General features: G+C 42.4%; 1 protein-coding gene across 8 annotated transcripts in view; it reads right to left on the bottom strand.

Moving 5' to 3' along the window:
* The window catches only part of NEBL (nebulette), a 743,048-nt gene that overhangs the window by 84,441 nt on the left and 641,592 nt on the right, over window positions 1-17,015 (bottom strand). For 5 of the 8 annotated variants that reach the window (XM_069211783.1, XM_069211782.1, XM_069211780.1 and 2 more), the window contains 3 exons: window positions 15,248-15,340; window positions 11,048-11,152; window positions 8,659-8,830 (listed from right to left, as the gene is read on the bottom strand). In XM_069211783.1, coding sequence (XP_069067884.1) covers window positions 8,659-8,830; window positions 11,048-11,152; window positions 15,248-15,340 — 370 coding nt within the window. The remainder of the gene's footprint in view (window positions 1-8,658; window positions 8,831-11,047; window positions 11,153-15,247; window positions 15,341-17,015) is intronic. The other 3 variants (XM_069211786.1, XM_069211788.1, XM_069211787.1) reach the window with 1 other exon arrangement.

Raw genomic sequence — 17,015 nt, forward strand, 5'->3', positions numbered from 1 at the left:
CCAGACGAGGTGTCGAAGCGCTTTTCGGCGAGTAGCACGCTACTCCGGAACCCAACAAGAATTAGTGATGGATTAGTATCGGGAAATATGAGTATAGGTTTAGTATTATTATGAGTTAATTTGAGCCGCGGATGTGAGAGTTTGTTAGTTAGATTGACTGGAGTAATGGAGGGGTGGAGGAGGAAAGAAATCCAGAAGTGTTAATTGGGAGTGCATCCCTCATTTACTCATCCCAAAGGCTTGGGATGAGTAAAAGGAAATGGAGGAGGGAAGAGTCTGTGGAAGGGTTAGGGAGATCATAGTAGCAGGGTGAGATAAATGAGGGAGAATTTAGTAGGGTTGTTTGGGAGCTCATGGTAGTAGAGTGAGGTTTGGTGAGTTAGATTTGGAAGCAGAGGGAAGAGCTTAGGCAGAGTAATTTAAGAGATGCAAGTAGTAGAATGGATTTGGGATGAGTCAGAGTGGGAATGGAGGATAGATTGATAGAGACATGACATATGATGATGGGTAGATAAGTGTGATAAGATGAGAGCAGGGATTCATAGAGACCTAGTATAACAACCCACCCAGGTGCCATGCAATGACCCACGAACGTGCCAAGCACAGAACATCATACACACATACATATATATATATATATATATATATATATACATATATATATATATATATACACATACACACATACACACATACACACACACATACATACACACATGAATACACACACATATGCACACATATATGTACATGCAATACATAATTAGAACATGACTAAATATACTTAGTCAAACAGGTTTAAAGAGTGTGTGTGTATTTTATTGTTATAACATAGTAGCAATACATATTTTCTAAAGAACTATACATAACTAGAAATAGACACATAATCAGAAAAAATATTTATCAACATAGGGATATGCAGTCCATAGTTGTTTGAATATGGTGGTTATGAAGGAAAGAGACAACTTTTGAGTAGTTTTCTGAAGACAAGAAAGTTATCTGTGGCTCTTATAGTTGGGGGTAACAAATTCCATAGTTTGGCTGCTTGAACGTAGAAGGATGTACCACCTATAGTCTTTTTCTTATATGGTGGTGTTCTAAGGCGGGGTGCCAATCTTGAGCGGAGGTTTCTTTGTTGGATGTATTTGGTTATTTTGTTTCTGATAAAAAGCGGTCCTGTTCCATGTATAGCTTTGTGGGTGATACAAAGCAGCTTGAAAGTGCATCTTCTGGCAATGGGTAACCAGTGTAGTGCTCTTAAGGCAGGGGAGATGTGGGCTTGCGGCTTTACATGTAATAGTAGCCTGGCTGTGGAGTTCTGAATACGTTGTACTTTTTTCATAATAGATAGTGATGATCCATGGTAGAGGCCATTGGTATAATCCAGTTTGGATAGTACAAGCGAGATAGTAGCTTGCACCTTGTGTGTAAATCCGAGGTGGGGGAAGATGCGTCATAGAGTCTTCAGGGTGATGAAGCTTGTTCGTGCTAATTTGTCCACTTGGGCATTCATAATTAACTTGGAATCCATGGTGATTCCAAGGTTTTTAACTTCCTTGGATAATTGAGGAGGTAGTCTGAGATCGTCAGGCCAGACACACAGAGGGTCATAACTTTTCCAGTCAACACAAATGAGTATTTCTGTTTTGGAGGTATTTAGTTTGAGATGGCTCCAGGTCATCCACTGATCAACGGCTCTGAGGCAGCTTTCTGAGTTTTCAATGTTTTTGGGGCATTCTAATTTAAGTAGTATTTGTGTGTCATCTGCATAGTTGTAGCATGTGAGATGGAAATCATTGATCAGTTCTGGTAATGATATCATGTAGATGTTGAAAAGCAAAGGTGAGATGATAGATCTTTGGGGAACTCCTGCTTTTGTGAGGTAGGGCTTGGACGAGAAGGGGGGCGAGTAGATGATATTAGATCTTTTTTGAAGATAGGAAGTAATCCAGTCGAGAGCAGTCCCTTGTATGCCGGCTTTGTGGAGTCTTTGAATTAGTATGTGGAACCTCCACCTTTGCTGTCTTTTCTATGATAGGCACCACCTCCCTCCAAAATCTCTGAATGCCTGCATATGCCCATGCCATTTGAAGAAAGAAAGCCCCACGTTCCCCACATCACGTGCTGACAACGTCCCTTGTGGAATCCATCCTAATCAGTTGCCTTGTGGTTACATACATGCGATGCAAGAAATTAAAGTGTAGCAATTTCAATCTGTATTTACAAGGCACACGCCTCACCAACCCAAGGGCACAGCCCCAGTCTACATCTGCTATAGGTTCCCCCAATTCTCAAGCCCAGGCTTTATGGGCTGCATATGGGTGACCCTCTGCATCTCCTCAGATTGCACTACAAAACAGTGTGATCAGGTGCCATCCTTCCCCTCATTGGATCAACCTACCTTGTACTTCTGAAGGCTGTGGGGTCTCTGGGAATCCAGCCCAGATCTCCTTGGCATTATTCTCTAGTTTGGCATAATGAAGGAAGTGTCCCTGTCCCACCCCAAAAGTTTCCTGTGCTTCCTGAAAGGTGGAAAAACATCTCCCGAATATAAGTAGCCTGCCACAGTGCATCCCCCACTCCCCATTGTTCTATAGACATATCAGTGTCTATCGCACGGAGCAGTGCTAAATCCCATAGTTTGAGTTCCCTGTCAAACGGTGCTCTATGCAGGACTTTAGTGACTATCGCTTTCCAAATCGCTGCTGTTTGTTTAACCAGATAGGGAACAGGGTGCTCAGAGCACCCCCTCTCATTAGAAGCTTGGCTAGAGTGTCCTCTATCAGCATACCAACATATAGTTTCTCTCCCAGTTGTCGTAGGTTGTCAATCATCTTGCCACATGTTGTAATGTGGCCACATAATAATAAAAGCATATGACTGGGAGGGCTAGCCCCCCAAACCTCTAGGTCACACTTAAAGACCAACAGCACTATTCTGCTGCATCTCCCACCCCACACCAGAGATATTAGTAGACTATTCAATTTATGAAAGAACTCCTGTCTAAACAGGAACAATACGTTCTGTACTAGGTAAAGGCACCCAGGCAGGAAGACTATCTTTGCCACCGCAGCCCTTCCCATCACTTGACAGGGGGAGCTTGGATGACCAAAAGGCCGCAGAAGTCTTCAGCTTTGCTAGGAGGATGTTGACATTCAAGCATCAAAAGGCTTCCTCTGTGTGGGCTACTTTTATACCAAAATATCGGAATCCCTTTGTTTCCCACCCAGAGTCCCAATTCAGGAAGTAGGGCCATTGTTGTTCCAACCAGGCTCCCAAGTGGGGACAGCAACAAATTACCAGCATTACCCAGAGACCCAACACCCTATCAAAGGCTGTTAGAAAACTCATCAATATTGGAACGGAGTGTGACGGGAAATGTAAATAAATGAGTGCGTCAGCCGCTTATAAGGAGACAACATGTAATCTGTTCCCACTCGTACTCCGTACTGTCCGGGGTCTTGCAAAACAATAGCGCCAGAGGCTCAATTGTGAGAGCGAAAAATAGGGGTGATAGAGGGCAAGCCTGGCTAGTCCCTCTCTCCTCTGCCCATGGTTCAGATAGATCTCCCAACTCGTATGTGGATCATGGAGCCTGTATACAACAGCCACACCCAGCCACAAAATACTGCTCCAAATCCCATACAAGGTAGCACAGCCAATAGGTATGCCCATTCAACTATATTGAAGGCTTTTTCTAAATCCAGTGATACTAGAGCCAGTTCCTGATCCCTACCCATGGTTCATGAAGCATGTGTGTAAGTCTGGGCAAAATAAACATAGTGCTGCGTGTGGGCATGAAGCTCCATCGATCTTAGTGTACCAGCCTATGGATGACTCCCAACAGTTGCTCCGCCAGCAATTAAAAAAGGATTTTCACATCTGAAATAAGCATAAATAGGGGTCTGTATGATGAGGGATCTTCCCGATCCCCTCCTCATTTTGGCATAAAACATACTATGCCCTCCCTCATGGAAGGGGGGTAGCATACCACTTTTTCCCGTTTCCCAAAAGACCTCCAATAATTTCCCTTTTAAGGGCATGGAATAGGTCTGATAGAATTCTACAGGGACCCCATCCTCCCGGGAGCCTTGGATCTGTTGAGCGCTTTAATAGCCTCATCCAGTTCCTCTACTGTGATTTCCCTCTCCAACTCCTGGGCAAGATCTGGAGCAAGCGTGATCATTCTCACAGTAATCAAGAAACTCTCTATCTCCCCCACAGGACCCATGTGCCCAGCTTGATACATCTTTTTAATGTGTTGTACAAAGACATCCATTATGGCCCCCCCCTGAGCAGCTACCAATGCACTCTCAGGTGTGCAAATATGAAGGACAGGTGGAATTTCTTGCTCACAATCAAATATGCAAGCTGGTATCTTGCCTGACTTATCGCCGTCTCTGTGGAGATGCTTGACGATATGCACGTAGGGCGCATTTATTCAAAGTGTCCCAAATATTCAGTATCGCCCTTCTGAGCCTGAGTTCTGCTGCACGGGCTTCTGGGATAGTCACATCAGAGCTCTATATCTCTGTTAGGCATTTCTCCTGGTCTTTCAAGTCATACTGTAACCCACTCTTCACCTCACATACAACACCCAGACAAGCTCCCCGAATTACTGCCTTGAGGGTATCCCAGGCTAATGCCTTGATTGTAGGAGTACCCCAGGTAATCTCTAAGTAGTCCGCCAGGGAGGTTGCCAGCTCCTCCCCCACACACTGCATCTGTTAAGAGATCAGGGGGCATGCACCAACGACGCTCATGGCGCGGGACGTCCACCAACCTTAGACGCATCACCACCAGGAAAATGAGCTGACAGCCATCTCTCAAGGTGTGTCACCACCTCTAGTCTCCCAGAGTCTATCGCAGTGACCAAAAACTGGTCAAGTCGGCTATTAGTGTTGTGTGTAATCGAGTGGCAAGTGTATTCACTACCCTCCGGATGCAGTCTGCCATCCATGGTAGAACCCCAAATTATGCATGACCACAGTAAGTGACCTAGTCATGAGGGGTTTAGTCCCATGCCTGGGGGTATAACTGTCCCCATCGCCACTCAAGATAAAATTGTAGCCTCCCGCCCATACTATTGGTTGGCCCATACTGTCCTCCAGTAGTAAAAAACATCTGTCATCAGTATTGGGGGCATGTGTGTTGAAGATAGTATTCTCCCTCCTATCCAGTGTTCTTTGGAGCAAGAGGTAACGTCCCTCCACACCTCCCTCACTGTATGTGGAATGTGGTACCTCGAGTGTGATCCAGATGACCACCCCGATAGCATAAGTGGAGTAGGTAGCTGGGAACTATTGTCCTCTCCATTTCTTACCCTGTTTACATGCTTCTTCCCCCATAAGGTGAATCTCCTGGAGACAGGCTATTGGCACCCTTTGGTGCTTCAGATATGAGTGGACCCTATATCTCTTGGTGTATTGTCTCAAGCCTCGTACATTCCAGGTCACAATATTCAACCATACTGTATCTAGTTTATATACCCTGTGGCCCAATCTTCAGTTCCCCCTGACCCACCACCCCTATGTATTTGTTCTGACACTGATAATCAATCTGAGGACAAGTTCAACACACTGCAAAAACAACACAATACCCCCCATAGGAGGTAAATCTGAAAATCACTTGCTCCTTAACTCCTCCTACCCCAATAGACAGTATATCATCAACAACAATCCATACTGTAAATCCATTATAGTTTTAACTGTCTGGACATACAGCCTAAACCCAAAACACAATTACGCCCTACCACTAACGTGGAGGCAGCTTTCCTCTGCCCCGTAAGGGATATGATGCTGCATCAGTCAGTGTGAAAAGAGTAGGCATATCCTGTAGGACTTTTTACCATCAGTGTTGCAAATCATAAGGCTTAAGTAATACTCATACATTTCACCCCAACATCATCCCTCAGCCTCATTTAAAAATGAGTCCCCCCGATAATGCAAAAATCACAGTGACATAAGGAGAGGTGCATATTCAATATTCAATGCATATCTACCACTTAACAACTCAGGGTGTGGCGTCTCCCAAAGATCCTCCCAACTTCGGACCCTCTGGCTTCTAGTCATCTCTTGTTTCAGGGACAGGGGATGCCATAACCAAAGTTCCCATCCTTCTGGATCTCCACTCTAGGGAAACCCACCCCACCTGGCTGTTGGCTCTCGAAATGGGCAGGGACCTACCGGAGAACAGAGTGCCCCATAATACACCAGAGTCAGGTCTTCCACAGGTGCAAACCGGTGCAGGCCAAGTCTCCTGCCTGATCGGCCACCATCTGCAAGGCCTCCGCTCCACCCATCGACCAGCCCCTGGTATCCCGGTCGACTTCCAACACGGCCTGCATGCCGACTCAGGCTGCCCCGGGCCGCGCTCTCTATGCAATGGCAGCCCGAGCAGGGGCAAGTCGTCCTCCTCACTCCTCAGGCCCTCCTATCACCTTTCGCTGTCATCCTCCGGAAGGGCAACACAGGATGATGCGCTCGCTCCAGCTGGCCTGCGCTTCGGGTCCCAGGTCCTGGCTAAGGCACCACAGCTCCAACTGTCTGCTCCACGCGTCTCAGGCATATGCAGGCACAGAGCTCGGCCGATTCCCCTCACACTCTCCTCAGAGGGACACACAAGTTCATAGGGCATCTAAATAATGTATCTTAAGCACAGATGTGGCAGGATTTTGAACAGATCAGGCTGGGGTCAGGAGAAGCCTCCTAGAGTTGGGTCCCACCAGCCATATTCCTTGGAAACACCCCTATGAAATCTTTTTAGAGCTGACTGAATGATTGACTTACAACATGTGAAATGAACAGCAACTGCTCAAGTTAGCTCTTAGCAGTGGATTAATCAGACTACAGGACTACTGCAAAAAAAGTTAAGGTGTTCCAAAGCAGTATCCCTTTTGATGAGAAGGACCTTTCACTTTTAGATACCAGATAGGAATGGGGGATGACAAGGTCAAGATCTGAAATTCTGAGATTCCTATTAGCTACTGTAGTATTGTTGTCATTGATGTAGAGAATTTTTTTTTTTTCCTTCCTATCATATGTTGCACAGCTTTTCAGTTCTTTTTTTTCATAGAAAGCAACCTTTTGATAACCTTTTGGAGCACAGAAAAGTATACAAAGGACGAATTGTTTTTGCTGATTCACTTGAGTTCAATCATATTCTCCAGTGTCTTGATTTTAAGGTAGACCCTTCAGAGTATGGTGTTTGTGGTCACTAGTATTCTAGATTAAAATTTGCATATCAGTTAGCTCCACTGTGTTTAAAAAAATCAACAAATCAGCTAGACCACAAATGCCCTGTATAGCTGTAAGCCTGCCAGAAGTGTTTTCTTCTTCACAATGTTTGACTCTGTTGTTCCTCACACAAAGTCGTCTTCATTCTAATAGAAATTCTGAGATAAACCAAACCGCCTTAGTAATTACGACCAACACCTCTAATAGTCTCAGAAGATAAAAACACATATTTGCCCCCTTTCATCACAGGCCATCTAAACCTACACCCGATCACCCACATCTAGAGTAGCCTTTGCAGAATTAGTTTGTCTGTGAGGGTATTATTCATTGCTTATATAAAGAGCAATAATATCTTCAACGTTATATCTAATACAATTCATTATTTTATTTTTCACTCAAATTAATTGAGGGTGGAGATGAACGGTGCCATAATTTTGGTTAAAAGTTCACAATTTGGATTCTGTTTAACCACCATAGCATGAATGCAAAACATCATAGGTAGGCCCAAGCAAAATGTTCTTTACACCTGCAAAATGTTAATTCCCAGCATTTGGGATAAGGCTTGTTTTGGACCTGGCGCTTTTCTCTAGGGTAACTCCAGATATTTGCCTTCCTCTGATGAACTTGGTTTTGTTTGTTTTTAGGAATCTGTGCACATTTTCTCTAGTAACTAGTGGTAAAGTTTTTGTGCTCTCTCCACGGTGACTTATAAGTATTAAAAAAGAAGGTTTTGGGCTGGCAAATGGGTTATTTTCAAAGATCCTAATGGTAGTTTAAAACAGCACTACATGCTGCAGGAGCAGTTCTGAGACATGTTTAAATAACTACTTTAGTAGGTGTCATAATGAGCGATGCTGCCCACTGGTAAGATTTAATATACAGATCCTGAGTACATCTAGTACCATTTAATATGTAAATTGAATGTGCCAATTAGATGTAGGACAAGATTACCATGTTTTAGGGAGAGGGGAAGAGCACATGCACTTTCTCACTGGTTATCAAGGGAAGGTTAATTGCACAGAGTCCTAATGCCAATAAAAACGAATTCAGCAAAGCAAAGGAGTCAATGAAAAAGGTTTAAGAGAACACCACGCAAAGGATGTCAGACCTAGCATGGATGTGTAGAGAGATAAGCTCTTTCCGCAGGAAAAATGTTTTCTTTGAAGATAAAAAATGACATTTCATTTTAGGAGTGCAAATGCGTGAGTTGCATTACATTCTCTCATTCAAACAACTACACTTGTTACTTTTCTAAATGTCTAAATGACCTCGATTTGGAGTACACCTGGAAAGCTGTAATACAATTACACACAGAAAACACTCGGGAGTAATTTATATCTCAGATTCAAGGGGCAAAGCAAGTAGAAAGTTTAATAGAAGCATGTATCAATAAACTGTATTGGAGCTCAGTTTGTCAACTCACCAACTATAATTCCCGGCTTTCGATCCATTTCAACAACATGTGGATGCACTCCTTTATACGCTGCATCACTGACAATCTGTGTGTTCCTTCTTACCCTCTCCGTCACGGGATCATCAACCACGGGTGTAAATCCCCGACCCTTGGTCTTTTCAAAGTCTTCATGATATTTCACCTGCAAAAAACAAACATATTCTCTGTCATGCTGAAAATAGCAGCTTCGTTTGTATTGCGATGTGTGGCCCTGCTTTTCAGATGCATGCAATCAGTACCAACACTAAAAGCAAATGAGAACACAGATAGCAAAATGCTGAAAGTCTTTGTGAGCTGACGTCAAAGCTGAGTGGAGAAAAGCCATAAAACTGCCTAATTATTATTAAAACTAAGTGACTGACTTTGTTCATCCTCCCTGGGATATTCTAGTCTTCCAGAATTCGGTAGGTGGATTCATACAAGACTGAAAGCTCTACAAATAGGTCCTAATTTACAAATACTTAGCCATGTGTTTGACGTTTCCGGAAACAAAATGTATCATTTTGCATGAATCACAAGGATTGAAATATGCAAATACGATTTTTATGGATTTATATGGACACGTGCACTGATTATAAAGATGTGAGGCTCAATGCACAAAAAGTTCAGGAAATATTTAAAAATTCGCCCCAAAGGGGTCACTCCTACCTTTGGAGAAGGGTGTGTGAATTTATAAAGCATGGTGATTCGAAAAAGTGCATAGATGCTTTAAATTTATTGATGGCTATGCAGCGTGCATAGCTATCTGTAGTTTACATTAGTGGGCAGCCACTGAGAGCCTGATTACTACCTTGTAGGATGGGATACTCAGTCACAAAGGTGACGGATATCCCGTCCGCCGTATTACACAGTTCCTATGGGACTTGTAAAACAGCGGGCGGGATATCCGTCACCTTTGTGAGGGAGTGTCCCACGCGCCAAAGTCGTAACCAGGCCCTGAGTGTGACTTATGAGCGGAAGAAGAATCTTTGTCAACGTGGTACACACAGACTCGTTCTTACTTGATGTCTGTTTAAAATGTTTGCCAATGCATTTACTGCAAAAAGGTATAGTTTTCACTGTGTTAATAGAAAGAGACAAATAAGAGTTTTTTTCTACTTGGAAGGATCTCTAATGACATTTGTGAAATACGTCACATATACCAGGACGTGTTAAACTTATTGATTGCTATGTATCCATTGTAGACACTCGTCTGTTTGAAAAAACAGCCGCATATACATTTTAATAAATAAATGTAGTTACATTAATTGTCTAGAATGTACGTGTAGGTATACACTCCAAATAAGTTACAAAGAAAACCACAAATTTTGGGCATCAGTCTTGCATCTCTCAAATTCCAAATAATCTATTTTTTGCCATAATTTAAACGCAGATCATTTGAAACAGCAACTACTTTGAATGCGACTACATTATGAGCTTCAGAGCTGCCAACAAGGGACACGCTACAAATAACTCATAACATGTCTGGCAGTCTCTAAATATACTTTGGTTGAAAAACCATATTACTTAAATGAGCCTTTGTTCCTTTCTGGTGCATGTAGTTATATGAGTAATGTTCTACATGATTTAAATGACTTCTATCACCTTAGCAACCCCGTGGGAATTTAGAGACAGAAGCCCCATGTCTGTTTTTTCGTTTTGTCAAATTACAAATGTAATTGGACCAATGAAATGTTGCAAGCTTCTTTACAAACAAAGGAGTGACTGAAGGCCAATAATGACTTGCAAACAGTATGTACTCCAAAAATCGAATGCGTGCCTTTCTGGTTCTCCCTCTTAAACTTCGAACATCCTACCCCCAGTGGGTGAAACTTCGTCGTAGCAATTAAAAGCTTTAGTCTCAAGGCCTTCGACTTGCGAGTGATACATTCCCGTTTTGAAATATTCAGAAACGGCTCGCTGAATAGTACAAAATACACCCAAGCGGCTCCATAATATTTTTTATCGTTATAAAGTAATAAACATGTTTCAGTTGACATTGTAAAAAGTCACATTAAACTCTCCAGTCATATGCATTCCTTGAGTAATTGTATTTAAAGTAGAACCAGAAAGATCAGAAGCCACACATGCTCATGCAGGCACACCACACACCACACTGTGTCAGGTTCTGGTTAAACATGCATTCCACAGAGAAAATCAACCCACACCAGTAAGTCAGATGTCAAAATTTTATTAGCATAGTGATATTATTCTAAGGCAATCAAGTTCAGGTGTAAAATTCCAAAACGAGAAGGACCAGCTACTGATGACGAGTGCCTTGTTAATGATACTGGTTAGAAGATGAAGGCAAACTGCTGTTGTTATGTGAAGTGTCCTTTCCGTGCAGCATTCTCATCCGGCGGGCCTCCCGGCACCTTACCATTGAGATATTGTTTTGTGTTTCCCTCACATGCCTCAACTCAGGTGTGTCTATGAGCATACTGGGTCTACCTTTCATTTGTTGCAGGTCACTGCTGTACTTTATCTAAAAAGAGCAATAAGAGATTGGTGACAACAAAGACAGATTACTTAAAGTTGAGAATTTCAGACCAATATTTAGACAACAGCATGCAATAAGCATTAAATGTTTGTATTTATACTAGAAACGACTTAAGTGAAATTAAAGTGGATGGATGACTTTAAAGTGACTCCCTTGACTAGAAGTCAAACAATGAAGTTAATGACTTAGGCGAGCACTGCATACATATTGTACCCCATTCACAAAACGTTTTTGAGGAGATGTAGGGGGTCATTCTGACCCTGGCGGTCATTGACTGCCAGGGCCAACGACCACGGAAGCACCGCCAACAGGCTGGCGGTGCTTCCTGGCCAATTCTGACCGCGGCGGAAAAGCCGCGGTCAGAAAAGGGAAACCGGTGGTTTCCCGCCGGTTTTCCCCTGGCCAAAGGAATCCTCCATGGAGGCGCTTATGGGAATTCCGACCCCCTTCCCGCCAGCCTGTTCCTGGCGGTTTACACCGCCAGGAAGAGGCTGGCAGGAACGGGTGTCATGGGGCCCCTGGGGGCCCCTGCACTGCCCATGCCACTGGCATGGGCAGTGCAGGGGCCCCCTAACAGGGCCCCAGCAAGATTTTCAGTGTCTGCTTGGCAGACACTGAAAATCGCGACGGGTGCCACTGCACCCGTCGCACCTCAGCAAATCCGCCGGCTCCATTCGGAGCCGGCTTCATCTTTGCTGGGTCTTTCCCGACATGTTTAATTACATAATAAATGCGCGATTTAGACAGCAGTTTCCAGTCAATATGTCTTACTTCTTGAACACATTTCTAACTTGCCACCAGTCACATAGGTGATTAGTTCAGTTCAGTAATGGAAAAAAGGCGTCCTAAACGTCGACATAAAGTGTGTACACATATAAGGAATTGTTGAGCTTGTGCCATGGTATTGTATTGCATTATAAAGCTATTGTTCAAGTCACATAAATATCCACGCTTGTAAAGTCTATTAAAAAGGCATGATGTAGTAAATACAGATAGGAGCTTAGTATGGAGACCAAATAACATGAATTAATTACCCCAACATTTACTATACATTTATCAAATAGAGTACATAGGTTTACAGAACGAAATAAAGACTACTCAAGCAGGTATTTACAGCAGTCAGTCAACCTAACCTAATGTAAATTGGCTTCTGCCGATGGAAGGCTCTTGTTTATTTGCTTGACGAGGGCAGAGTGTACTGTTGTCCTACTGCTGTCCTATTGTGAAGTCATTAAATATTCCACATCACCGCAGTTGCAGGGTTAATGGAAAGATGACCACACATTATGTAATTCCCTTTTGATTACCCTTTCTCTGTTGGCTCACAGATTCAATTTTAACTGGTTTAGATCAGTCATATAAGTTGTTTTGATATATAATACTTTCCATAGGAGGCAAAGCATTCATAGTTTGGCAGGAAAATAGTAAGCAAACCATTACCTTTTAGCTGCATACACATTTCCAGAAGACAAAGATGACTTGACTAGTTCTGCTTAAGTTACATTTAGGTACGCTAACCAAATTACCATGGATAAAGTTAAAAAGCCATTAACAATGATTCTGGAAATCTTGAAAGCTGGTATTAAAGCCTTGCAGCTCTCTACGCAGAAAATATAGGGTCTCATTATGACTTTGGCGGTCTTTTTGTCAGACCACCTAAGCCGCTGCAGGCAAATGACCGGCAGTGGCTGGCCTGTTGCCCACCATATTAGTAGTCATTGGAGGACTACTGCCCAATTATGGGCACAAGTCTGACTCCGAAGAGGCGGTTGCATTGCCAGCACCGCCTCACCAGCAAGAGTCCGCCATATTACAAGCCATAATACGGCTTGGCGGAATCCTGCTAGCGTGGTGGTGCTGGCGATGCAAGACCCCCAGGACCCAACCCTTCCCAGATGACCTCCTTGACGGCGAAGGTAAGTGGTCATCTGAAAGGGGGGAGTGTGTCTCTGTGTGGTTAAGCAGAGGAGGGTGTAATGTGAGTGTGTGTATGCAGAGGGAGGCGGGGTTGGTGAATGCATGGATTTATGCAATTGAGTTTGAATGTTTGTATGCATGTATGGGCGTGTCTAAGTGCATGTGTGCGAGCGAGTAGAGGGGTGTGCCTGCATGTCTGCGAGTGATTGGGGGTGTGTGTCTGCATGTTTGCGAGTGAGTGGGGGTGTCTGTGTGGATGAATGCATATGCTGAGGGATGTGTATGTGAATGCATACATGTGTGAAGGGGTGTTTGTAATTGTGTGGACTGGTGCGGGGGGTGCCTGTGTGTGGACGTGTGCGTGGGCCGGTGACAGGAATGGGGATTCATGTCGCCGGGTGCGTAATCGCCAAGGTTTTCGTGGTGGGGTGACCGCCACGGAAAGCCTGGCAGTCTCCAACTCTGTAATCCAGCCGGCAGGCTGAGGCCTGCCGCTAGGTTGGAGGTGCACACCACCAGCTAAGTCGGTGCGACCGCACTGGCAGGCCTGGTGGCATTTGGATATTTGGCGTTTGCCAAGCTTGACAACTCATGATGTGTCAGTCTTTACCGCCGGGTCCGCGGCGGTAAGACAGCCACAGCATGGCTGGTGGTCTGATGACTTCCAGCCTCGCAATGAGGGCCATAGTGTTGATCCTGGATATCATATACAAATGATAGTATGCTGTCCTGACCAACATCTGAACCTGAACCATCATATGTTAATGATAACATATGATCAAAAAGTGTTCCCAGGGTTTGGTCTGCCACAACCATTTGAATGGAATCAGCTGGCTCAAACAGAATGATTGTTTTGAATTTAAGACTTAGATCAAAGCCTTGGTTTTTAGTCATTGTTCTCTGTTCTACAGAGAAATTCTTACAGTTAGGAATTAGAACTGAAATTGCAAAAAAAAATTCAACTAGAAGTCATTTTTATCTGCCAATAGTAAGCAATAAACTGAGACAATCACTGATCAATTCAACTATTAGGCACTTGAAGGAGGGGAAGAGGGCTGAGATGAAGCAGAAGCAAATTGGAGAATAGGAGGCTTCATTCTTCACTGTCTTGCTTACTCATCGAATAAAAGATTTAGTGAATCAGATCAGAAATTTCAGAAGTAATTCACGCCTGCATAATTAGTTTTACACAGCTTTTCACAGTAAAAGCTGTGTGAAGCTGGCTGTAACTGTATTCATCCAACAATCCACTTTTAACAAATATGATTCATGGCTTGCCTTTCTGTTCACAATTGCTACACAAATGTATGTATCCTCTTAATCAACTGAAAATTCAAAGTGTGTCTTTTAATATGCCCCCTTTGGAATCTATATTCATAAGGCACCCAGCTACCTGTGATAAAAACACATTTTTACATTCTGAGTTGCTTGTGACTAAGAACAAGAAGTGCAATCTTTTACCTAGAGTCAAATATCGGTAGCAAATAATGTCAATAAAAAACGACAGTCATAGTAATGCCTTTTAGTGTCAGATGTGGTACTGAAAACATGAGTTTCATGCATGAACGATAACCATGGCTTGACAGAACTAGAATGTCCATGCAGAAATCCACTTGCTTATGTGCAAAGAGCTGCCAATTAGGATTGAAAAATCTGGATTATAATGATATTCCAATGACAGCTGGCCATGCAAAGCTAACCAAGCTGGATTGTTGAGGTCATTTAGAAAACATTTCCATAATATTTCCAACCCTGGAAGCACACAAAAGTAATTCTCAAAGATTTCAGAAAAGGTGTGTTTAAGTATATTTGAGTGGTGTTTGGGAGAACAGGTTTGTCTACTGCAAAAAACACCCAAAGTCAGAACTGGTGATGTAGACAACTGGAAGTATACAAACTTAAATTGTCTCAGCCTAAACATTTAGAACTGTTTTAATTCAAAAGTAACAGTGAATGTAGGAAAATGCAGATGTATTCATATGCTACTAAGTGATTTTGTGCGTAACCAACATATAGACTGAGATAGGTATTTGTGTTTGACACATGAGTTTTCCATTGTGGCTCAGAATCATCTAGCACCATTCACATATTTAGTTTTATAACCTTCTTCTTTGAATAGGCTCTACAACTGTGTTATTCAACATATTAATGCAGTTCACTTGCCGAGCTGATGTTTTCTTGATTCTTTTTTACTCTTTCCATCTCGGGAGTTACACCTACAGGAGTAACTTTTCCCGGTTGCTCTTTGTAGTGAATCTAAAGTTAAAAAAAATATAGTTTCAGGTAAGATATGCATCAATTAGATGTGCATGTTTATTTTTATGATGTTGAACAGCAATTGAAATTAAGTAGCACACAACATGTAAAAAGGTTATACATATTTTGACAAAATATACTGAAACTTTATAAGTAAAGCATTTAATGAACTACATCAGATGAACAGTGAGTTACTAATTGTGTGAGTGATAAGACTTCCATACAGTAAGGCACAGACGCATCCCGTCCCTCGCTGCTATTCACCTTAAACTAATCAACAGCCTGCCATGAATTATAAGGAAGAGAGTAAGTACTATAAACAAAGAAAATTAACATCTTCAGCCAAATAATTGCAACTATGTATGGGTGCAAATTTGTTATTTTCCTCTATTTAGCATCATTCATGCTAGTTTAGATAGAAGCTGCACCAGGTGCAGGTTTCCAGGCATGCTTTTGAGAATGTTATATGATGTCCAATGGCTCTTATTGGCTCTGTGAATTATTCAACATTATGCAGAATTCTAAAAAAAGAAAGAAAGCCTCATGTACAAATGCACATTTATTACCCTGGGATGCATATTTGTGGAAAAAGCTTTGCCACAACATTTCCAGAACATCTGAGGTAATCCCACCCTAGAGTCAATTCCTCACCATTTCAAGGTGGGAAGGGAAACATCACAGTTTAGGAAATTCCAGAAATGTACATGTTTGTGGTTGTTTCACAAACCTCCGAGGCAACCCACACCTTGGAATACTCACTTCCCACCCTATAGACTTCTTGGTACTAATAGCAGAGAAGTCTACAGTAATAAATCATTTTACACCTTTCAAGAATATTGTATTGGCTTACTTACTGGTGCAGAAGGAGCTGTTTCTGGCCATAAACGTACATTTTCAGGGATGTGGAATTCTTTTAGCCTGAAGCCCAGGACATATTGTTTGAGGACAAGGACAACACGTTTTCAGGTCTATTTTATCCTTGAGACAAGTAGGCCAACCCCTTCCTGCACAATCCCTTTGGCTGCCAGTTTACAGTACAATATAAATCAGGGAAGGGCACTGTCAGCAGTTAAAGGAATATTTGTGTTCATATGCAGTTTGCAACTTGTATTTATGGTTAATTCATGCAAAGTCTTTATTATTAGGGTGAGCGTTCCAAGCAAATGTTGTAAGCCAGTTACAGCACTACTGACAGTCGTTCCAGTATGAAAACGTATCTACGTTTGCAAAGTTTAATAATTTGAGGCTACGTATAATGCTCTCTGTTAGACTTTTCATCCTTGGCGTGGTCTCCCTTAACTTTTTGCCTCTGTTTCCCAGGTTGTTGATGTCTCATCTCTGATTAACTGCAAATACTTGCAGAATCTTATATGCAAGGTTAGTGATTTTTTACTTTCAACATAAATTGCTCACAGAAAAAGCAATGAGGAAAAAATGTTATGCCAATCTACTGTGAAATTTTAGGTACCATTTCTTTGAAACATTTTATAGTAAAATGTGTTGATGAATGCTAGTATTTCCAAAAAAATATTCATAAAGAAAATGAGGTTATCAACTTTAAACAGGATTATTGTAAACGTGAAAATAAACAACAATTGGCAAAGTCAAAAGGTCTGACATTGGAGGTCAGCCTTTTGGTTTTGTCAATGTGTGTCTTGTTTTCACATGGTTTTTG

This window comes from Pleurodeles waltl, chromosome 10 (assembly GCF_031143425.1).
Source record: "Pleurodeles waltl isolate 20211129_DDA chromosome 10, aPleWal1.hap1.20221129, whole genome shotgun sequence".
Lineage (NCBI taxonomy): Eukaryota > Metazoa > Chordata > Amphibia > Caudata > Salamandridae > Pleurodeles > Pleurodeles waltl.